The 9,506-nt window shown below is 42.0% G+C and overlaps 1 protein-coding gene across 2 annotated transcripts in view; it reads left to right on the top strand.

Moving 5' to 3' along the window:
• The first annotated feature begins 5,221 nt into the window (after positions 1-5,221).
• SLC5A1 (solute carrier family 5 (sodium/glucose cotransporter), member 1) overlaps positions 5,222-9,506 on the top strand; it is a 25,317-nt gene continuing 21,032 nt past the window's right edge. Inside the window, exons 1-2 of one of the 2 annotated variants that reach the window (XM_009078437.1) lie at positions 5,222-5,308; positions 7,247-7,318. In XM_009078437.1, the coding sequence (XP_009076685.1) occupies positions 5,222-5,308; positions 7,247-7,318 (159 nt within the window). The remainder of the gene's footprint in view (positions 5,309-7,246; positions 7,319-9,506) is intronic. The other variant, XM_009078445.1, reaches the window with a different exon arrangement.

Genomic DNA, 9,506 nt, shown 5'->3' with positions numbered 1-9,506 from the left:
ACTAAACACCAATTAAAAGTCTCTCCAAGGTCTTCATCATGCTGATCTTGGGGGAGACACCTCTGGTAATTTATTGATTGTTGTTGTTTTCAGATAATATTAGTGTATTTTTACACTCTTCATGTTCATTAGTTCTATTTCTCTCACTTTTGCCCCAACTATAATCCATGTGTGATCTTTTTTTGCTGTTTGTTAGCTTTTTCTTCCCCCAATAGGGATTTGTTGGCAGTCACTTCTTTGCACTTTTATCCTGACCAGAGATTTCTGTCTCTCACTGGTCCTTGTTTCTGATCAATTTGTTGCTCTAACAGCAAAAATGTGTGTGTGCCAAATGTGGCTATGATCTCTTTCAGCCCAGATTCCTTAAAGAATGTTTCCCCTGGGTTCTCTCCAACAATGTTTTCTGTCCTCTCTCATTTTCAAGAAGCTTCATATTGTATTTTGTACAGTATTATTCAGATTTTGTCCTCATTTAATTTTCCACCCAAACACTGTACAAACAAGAGGCTTAACTGAAGAGCCCCTGGGACCCTGTAGAGCAAATTGGACATTTATATTAGCCTATTACATTAGGAGATTATGATCTTTTCCCTCCTCCACTTAGATTTCTTTAATCAAATTAACCCATCAGATACAAGAAATAATAATAATAATATATTTGTTGCTGCTTATTGCTATAGGGCAATCAAACCATACCCACAAGGGCCGAGGCTATCTGTTGTTCAAGAGTGATTATACTGATTTTGGGGAAACAGAGTATGAGCAACTGAGGTTTACTTTGGGCCATCTGGAAACCTGAGAGTTATTTCAGTGGAAGGGACATCAGCAGCTCATCTCCTGTTCATTTCCCTCCTGTATTTTATGCAGTGAAGATATTGTTTTCCCTAAAGCATTTCTGAAACACGAGTGGCAAAAATATTTGTGAGAGTTGTGATGGTGATTCTGCAGCCCCTCTGGGTAATGCCTTCTATCATTTAGTTTTAGCTGCAGTAGAAGTGGCAGATCAGCATGTATCAGCACTAAAAAAATGTTTTTCTGGACACACTGTGCTAGGGGAAAAGTAGGAAACTCCCAAGAAGGATTAACAAGCCTCTAATGTATATAAAATATGAGGGATTAGATCATGAGGATAATAAATAATGCTGTGTGTTATTTAGTCTCTTATTTATGTGCTAATAATAATATTTCTGTTTTAATGAGGATGCTACTGACTTAAGAATTTGCTTGTGCATCTGCCCCACTGTCAGGGGGTTAAACCAGGTGAGTCTGCACTGGTTTGGAGCAGTGATTTTTAGTCTGCTATTCAACTTCATTAGTTTCAGTGGAAATTTCAAACCCATCTCTGGCCATTAATCCCCTGAATTCTAAGAATTAATAAAACACTAACAAAACAGAAATAAATAAAATTATTTGCTGCCTTGGCCTGTCCTGCAGGAAAATACAATCCTGAGACTGTTTTTATAATGCTGGCAGTGCTGAGATACTGCAGGGCTGAGAGTACTTAGTGGTCACACAGTGACAATTTAAGCAGTTGCTGAAGAAGTGAATATATTTCCTTGCTCCATTTCCATTGGTCTATCTGCTTATAGACCTATTTTTATGTCCTCTGATATTTCTCCTCTGTAGAGATACTAATCAGAAAATTGGTCTTGAAAATGTTCATTTTTGTTATCTCTTTAGTCTCTTGATAAGTAGGTGGTTTTGTTCTTGTTTCTTAATCTGATCCTCTAAGTGAATAAGAATAGAGTGACCTTGCTTTCTTTCTGATAACCTTTTAGCAAAGCACCTGTTTTCTACTGATTTTTTCCTTCTATCTGCATCATATCTACTGGACTTTGGATCTTCTTGCCTTTTAGTAATTCCTCTTCAATTGATTCTACATTTTAGTTTCCCATATTTTTGCCATCCTTCTGTGACTAATTCTTCTAATTAGAACCAAGTTTTGCTCATTTGATTGGAGAAAGAAAAAAAAGACTTGTGGCATCAAACAAAAGATGCTAAACAATCCTCTTGTTTCCTACTCTGTCACCCTCTATTATTGGAACCAGTTTAGGAATGCTGTGCTGAGAGCCTTAGAGTTTATATTTTGCCCACTTGCAAATAGGAACTCTTTTCCAAGGTCACACTACGTGGCTAGAAAACCATCAAAAGAGGGTAGAGAAATTACTAACATAGTATATGGCCTTCTGCAAGTAAAATAGCTGCAAATTTTTGTCTGGTTTTGCCCTTTATTACTTGCACAAAGCATACCGTATAAATTAGCACTTCTGAAGAGCATCCCAAGCAGAAATCTGCTTGCTTTATCCAGAAATTTGGAGGAATGCCAGAGAAGAGATTAGAGGAGTTCCTCTGTGGGAGGTAGTTTGCATGCTGATGCATCTTTTTCTTTGTTTGTTGTTTGTTTGTTTTACTGTTTGCTTTATCATTTGCCATCTTCAGGAGGAAGATTTACACACAAGTTTGTAAAAGACCAGGCCAGGTAGCAGTGATTCTCTCATTTTCTGTGGTACAGTTCCATTTTCTTATGAGAACAGAGCAATTGCAGCTTCTACCTAGCTCATGTTCCTCAGACAGTGGTGCCTGTCACTCCTTGCAGTTAGTTGGGGATGCAGATCTCTGAGATCATTTTGTTTGGTCTCCACCAGCAATCTGCTGTGGGACTTTGAACAAGTTCCTCACCAGTCTGCAGCTATTTGTGCTCTTGTCCATTGTCTGTTTTGTCTATCCAGGTATGAACAGGCATGTTCATGATAAGCTGAATGTCAATCAGGCTCAATTCAGAGGGGAGCAATCATTATAGACATGGATCAGCCACTGCGTATGTTACTTAAACTGATTGGTTTTCTCACTCCAATTCAAATCTCTTACTTCAGTGAATTGGCCTGGCTCACAGGAAAGGGTAGAGAAGTTTCCTCAGTATATCAGATTTGTCAGTTTATGTAGTATTGGAACTGTAAACTTGCTCGAACAGCCCCTTCAGGATGCTGAGAGCACCCACTGAAGCACAGTGCTAGCTGAGTGCCAGAAAAAGAGGTTATCATTGTGTTCTGATGTGTTCACTCATCACCTCAGGAGGTTTACTCATGCTTATCTTTGAAAGCTCTAACACAAAGGCAGGTTCAGCCTTTTTCAAGCCTGAAAATTTGCCTGACCTTTCAGAGACCATTTATATGCACTGAATTCATGAAGTGATTCATTTGGTGCACCAACAAGCTGTACCTGAGCACAATTCTTCCAGGTTCCTTTGTGCACTGCAGATATGAGGATGTGGAGATGAGATACTCAGAGCCTTGACAAAGCTGCCTCCCCTTTTGACAGTCTTGTAGATGCTGTTTGGTTTGTATTTGTGGCCTGCAGAAATCAAACACAATTAAGTTTGTTTCCACTGCATGTAACGATAGGAATTGTGTGATTATAATTTTTTAGACATTGATTCTCCATTACTGTTTCAAACCTTGGAATCTTGTTGGTGTGGCCACATGAGGAGCTGTGGACAGGAGGCTGCAGTGTTTCTCAGCCTCTGAGCTCTCTGGATGAGAACACAAGGCACGTTGTAGTACAACTGCCTGACTAATGTTTGCTTTGCTTTGCCTCTGCAGACTGACACAGAAATGGGATTCATGAAAACCAAACTTTTTGTTAGTTGTAATGACCCATAGGAATCTGCGTCATCCTCTGTAAAGAAGTGCCATCTACAGCCTATCTTAGGCAAACTGTTTCCTGATAATTAAGGTTAGTAAACAAGTCTTTTATTTTCCACTGAAATACACAGCAGGGAAGGTCGCAGCTAATGGGAGTTTTGGATGCTCAGCAGCTTCCAGGGTTAATTTTTTCTCTGTTGGATTTAAAGCTAACACTTCACAGTCCTGTAGGACAAACCAAAGAATGTGTTTTGGGAGAAATGCCCGAACTGTCCCTGTTTTAGAAGAGTATAGGGGATCAAGCAGCAGAGAGGTTTTTATTTTATTCTTATAAGTAATCACACTGTATTAGCTTCTTTGCTGCTTTTTATTAGCCACAATTACCAAAGGGTAGTTTACCTAGGAAAAATCGTTGCCAATGAACAGAGCACCAGACCTCGATTTCATCTCCTGAGGAAATAACCCCTGCAAGATCAGTCAGACCTGCTGTGCTTCCCATGTACTGGACTGCTCAGTGGTAACTTCAGGGTCACCTTTTACACCCAAAAGGCAGCCTGGTCAGCTGTAAAAAAATATTTATTCCCTATACCGAGTAGAGAATAGGACTCTCAGATAACCTCAGAGCCCAGAAATGTGCCTGGCACCTGTATCTATTGCTCTAAATGTCCTGGATTTCTCTGACCTCTTCTAGCTCCAACAGAGGATCATGGGCATCATTTGGGGAAGGTTCCTTCTTCAGAGCTGTGAGGATCTGTCTATAATCAGTGTGTTCCACATCTTTGTGACCAGTTGTTTTGCATAGCTTGATTCTGAAGTCAGAGGAACAAATAAAGGGAGAGCAGACCCAAGCTCTGATGAACTTTGAACTTATTCAAATGTGAAGCCGATTAGCTACAACAGAGCCAACACCATGGTCTAGGCAGTCTGAAATTCAGCCCAGCAACCTCCTGGATCCCAGCCCTGTGTTCATATGCATCTTTACCTGTAAACATGTGTGAGATGTAAGCAGATTCAAGTTGTTCACTTCCCAGAAATACAGAGCTGTTTGTCCCATTGAGTAATGCTGTTGAGTTGAGAGATGACACAGAGGGTGTCCCAGATCCTGGACCCCTGGGTTTTCCCCAGGTGTCAGGTCACTCCTCCTTACAGATAATTGCTTACCATCATCATCTAAAAGAACTACATCTTCCATGACTAGATTTACAGGTACAACCACTTAAAAAAAAAAAAAAAGTATTCACCCACAGTGAGGTAAATATGCAGGTTTATTGCAGCCAAGCCACTCCTTTCCGTGTCATTCCTTCTCAGATATCTGCTCGTGGATGTTAAAACCCTGAGCACCTTTGGCAGGGGCATTGAGCTCTGAAACCTGCAGCACCTGTAACAGAGGAGCACTATCTGGGAAGGAATTGTTGTCCAAAGAAAAGCAGCAGCTTCCACTTGTGTCCCATGGGAGACAAGTGAATCTGAAGTTATATATTATATAAGACGCAGGGGATGACAGCAGTTTATCATTAACCTGAACTCTGCAAGAAGCACATAAGGAGAGAAAGAAGAAGAAAGGCAGAGAAGCAGCCAAGATGCAATCTGACATAAGGATCAACAATGCTGCAGATATTTCTGTTATTGTCCTCTACTTTTTGATAGTTCTGGCAGTGGGACTATGGGTATGTTGGGATTTTATTTTATTCTGGTCTACTTTATGAGCAGGTGGATTGCAAAGTCTTGGGAAAATGGGTCACTAAATGAAAATGTATAATTGCAGAAAGAGTTTGGTGCTTAATTTGTACGGTAACAAGTGCATGGTGGGGAAAATGTGAGTATTTACTGTAGAGGTGGTGGTGACCTGGGGAGGCATCCCTTTAGGTGGGTGAATGGAACTGGTGGGGATGGTGGAGGAATGAGGTTTGTGTGGGCTGGAGCTGAGATGTGATTAGCAAAGATGAGGCCATCCAGGGTCCCTGCTGGAGAGCAGGCTGGAGGGGAGACGTGGGGCTTAGCACCACAGAGCACTGGGACTGCAGGGAGAGCTGGTGGCCTGAGCTGGTGATGCCACAGGAAATAACGAGAAGAGGGAGTTGCAGGGAGGGCAAGGGAGGTGAAGGCAAGGAGCAGAGAGGTGGTGTGACAGTAAAGCTGCAGCCGTGGCTGTGACACGCCGGGACTGATGGCTCAGGATTGCAGGTGCCATTTGAGGGCAGCATTGTGGCTTTTTCTTGCCAGCAGGACCTTGACTCTAGGGTGCAGTGCCACTGAAACCACGAGGCAGGAGCAGTTTTAGGGGGATGGCAATGCCTTTGTGCTCACGATCTAAGTGCTGTGGTGCCTCCTGCCCTCACCCTGGCAGTGCTGGGTGTGCTGAGGGCTGGGAGGGCAACTCGGAGCCTAACCCAGAAACAAGGCACAGCCAGTGGAGAAAGGCAGATACCTCCCAGTGGTGTGACCTCAGGGCTGAAGTGTTTGAAGTGTTTGAAGAGAATGGGCCAATACTGTGAGTTACAAAGCAGTGAACAGTGGAATGTCACTGAATTTTGGTTTCCTTGGGGCAAACTCTCCTGGTCACCTGAACACCTGACCATTACCAAGCGGAGAGGAGTCATTGTCCCTCAGGAATCTTCTGCTTTCCAGGAGCATCCCAAGAAGGTTTCACAGTGCAGAGAAATCAGCTGCTGAACAAACCTCCCTTTTTAGCAGCATGGCAACGTTTTGAAGAGCACCAAAAATTTAGGGTTTACACAAAATGGACACAACCTTTTCATTGCATCTTCATCAAGGTAGTAGAGGCCAAAATCATAGCAAAAAATCTGAAGCCCCAGTGTGCCAGAACACCTTCTGTCTGGCAGGAGGGAGCTGGGGCTTGGCCATGGCAGTCTGGCTGTTGCTGCAGTTGAACTTTATATTAAAGGTCTGTGACAGTATGTTGATCTGTGGCTTTTCAGGCTGTTGTGTGCTGAGGTAATTCCTGGAACTATTTCCTTCCAGCCACAATGTCCTCTTTATTGGCCAAACACTTATTCAGTTGCTCTGTGTAGGTGCATGTAAATCTATCATATTTACTTCCTTTCTTCTGCATAGAAGAAAAGATCTGGCTAATTTTCCTAAGTCTTTCTTTATTTATCTGTTCAAAGTCCTTCACAGGAGACAATGGGAAACCAGTAAATAATGGGTCAGAGTCATTAATAAAAATTGGAGGAAGCTTCCCTCTATAGCCCATCCCCTTGGCAAATACAAAATGAGTTGTGGAAAGGAAATTTTAACTGGCTTCTCTTTTTGGAGCTTCAGAGAGAAGCTGGCACAATGCTGATATCACAACCAGAAAATAGATTTCTGTAGGGGCTGGATAGTACTGAATCAAAAAGCAGCACACTTTCTGTTTATAAACTTGCACCTTGCAGTGTTCTATGATGCCTGAAGTCCAAGGAGTTTCACCCCAATGAAAAGTTCATATGAGCTTTTGTCTGAGTGATCATTTTTTGGTTAAATTTAATTGAATTTTACTGTTTTGCACTATAATAAAAGGTGAAGCAATGAAGCTTGAATGGTCAATGTACCTCTAGATAAAAGGATCATCACTTACTTGTATTATTTTCTTCCCTTTTTGCCAGGCTATGTACTCAACCAACCGAGGGACAGTCGGGGGGTTTTTCCTGGCTGGACGAAGCATGGTGTGGTGGCCGGTGAGTATGTACTGTGCAAACCATACCTGGGGGTGTGTGCATCCACTCCAAGGACTGGCTAGTCCTTGGATATTTAGTGTCTCTGCCATACTGTTGAGACTGTGGTGGATTTGTTGTGTCGAAGCAAATCCAACTCTTTCTCTAGCCATGGTGACACAGCACAAACTGCACAACCAAAGCCACCAGATAGGCAGGGAAAAGTGTTGGGGAAAGTTGTCCATGCTCAGCTCTGAGCTGCCTTGATTATGTGACCAAATTGGTAATATCAATGCAGAAAATTCCAGTGCTTTCAGCCCACTTCAAAACTTTAAAATATTTGGAATCTGTTTCTCTCATGGCACTCACAGGAGCTGATTCATTTTTGAGGTTAGCACACAGAGGAATTAATTTACTGACATTTCCACTTGTATTGCTCTATTGTTTCCACTTTTGGTAACAAGTTCTGGTCCGTACAAGGAGAAAACCCTGCAAATGTTCTGTTAAGTTATTGGTAAAATATAGTTTAAATTTATTTAGAGATTATCTGTGACTTATTGTTTTCTGTAGATCTGTATTATCTTCCAAGGTGGAGAACAGGAGGCAAAGACCCAAAATATTCCTAGCCACCCATCAGGCCTCTGACTGAAATTATATTAGAAACAATTATCTATTTCTTACAGACCATACAGTCTCTTTAATGTGAACTCTTAGAAAAGCAGAAAACTTATACAAACTTGCACTTTCTGTATCACTTGTATTGTACATGTTTCCAGTTGCTTGAATGGAACTCCTCAACATTCCTGACCTTACATTCAGTCTCCAAAAATGTTTTTCCATTTCATTCAGACCTCTGAGTCAGGACTCCACTCACATTGATTCAGTTACAGGATCAGGGAGAGTGAGAGTAAAACTTTGTTGTCAAAAATTTAGGAACTTCCTCAGAATAGGCTGCAGAAATATCCACACACCTTTCAATCCTGTGCTTCAGAGCTGCTCTCTGCCTTTAGAAGACATTGGCACCGTGTCCTTAAGGACACGAAAGGATTGAAAGCAAATGACAGTAAAAGGTTTCCTTGTTTGGTGTAGTAGATCTAAGAAAATTCAGGTTCCATTGGAAGTCTGAGGAAAGTGAAATTTTGCAAGTTATTTTAAGATAAAACCCATACTTCTAAGAGAGGAGAAAAAAACCCCAGATCACTTTGCTTAACTGTCACTTTAATCAGTGGGCTGGTTTTAACCTTGTGCAATTCTGTCTGCCTGTCAGGGGGAATATGAATACCCTTTTGTGCAGATGTAAATGAAGGTGGAAGCAGCAAGGCAGGAAAGACTCACCATAGAAAACTTGTATCTTGCTGCAGTGGAACTGAGAACTCCTAATGATTCCCCTGAGACCTCGGGGAGATTATCTAACACCGAGTTCTCTGCTAACACAAACCCAACAGATTTAGCCATTTCCCTTCCTCCAGTGGGAAGTTACCAGGGATCACCCCACAGTGTAGTGATTGCTGCTAGGATCATCTCTCTCTCCTTCCCAAACTGTGGACTCAGTGTGGATGAAGTGCTGCTCTTCAGTGGAGTCCTAGATCACCCCTTCGATCCTTCCCTTTGGAATGCCAGGAGTGTCTTCCCATGCCATAAAAATAAACCCTTCTTGCTGTTCTTCCTGATATCACTCAAAATAAACAAACAGCAAGCACTCCAGAACTGCAAACTAAATACCATGTCAGCAGCAGCACTGTGGAAAGTTTGCCTTGGATAAAAAGAGATTCCAAAACATCAATTCCTACAGCTTAGCAGGTAGCTGGGATGTCCATCACCCAGTGCAAACTGAGCTGAAATGACAAGGAAACCAATGAAAGCATGGAAAGTTCAGAGTTGTGATCTCAGTTCTGCTCAAGCTGTGTGTGATGTTTTTCTGTTGTGCTTTGCCTTTCCTTTTGTGCCACGTCAGGGCTAACTGGGAATGGTTCTGGATAGCCCCTGAGCATTTCCACAGTCAGGCTGGGGGAGTTGTCTTGCAAGTGGGCTCTTGTTTGTCAGATTTCTGCGCTGCCATTTCAGGATAAAGGCCCTTGCAATGTAATTGCTTGCTGGGACAGAGGAAAATGAAGAAAAAAATAAATCCTTCCACACACTTGTTATAAACTTAATTCCCTGAAGCTAATTGTATTTTTCAGTGTTTGTGCTGTGTTTTATGCCCTGCAGGGCA

This window comes from Acanthisitta chloris, unplaced genomic scaffold, assembly GCF_000695815.1.
Source record: "Acanthisitta chloris isolate BGI_N310 unplaced genomic scaffold, ASM69581v1 scaffold32980, whole genome shotgun sequence".
Classification (NCBI taxonomy): Eukaryota; Metazoa; Chordata; class Aves; order Passeriformes; family Acanthisittidae; genus Acanthisitta; species Acanthisitta chloris.
This window is presented reverse-complemented; position numbering and strand designations above follow the sequence as displayed.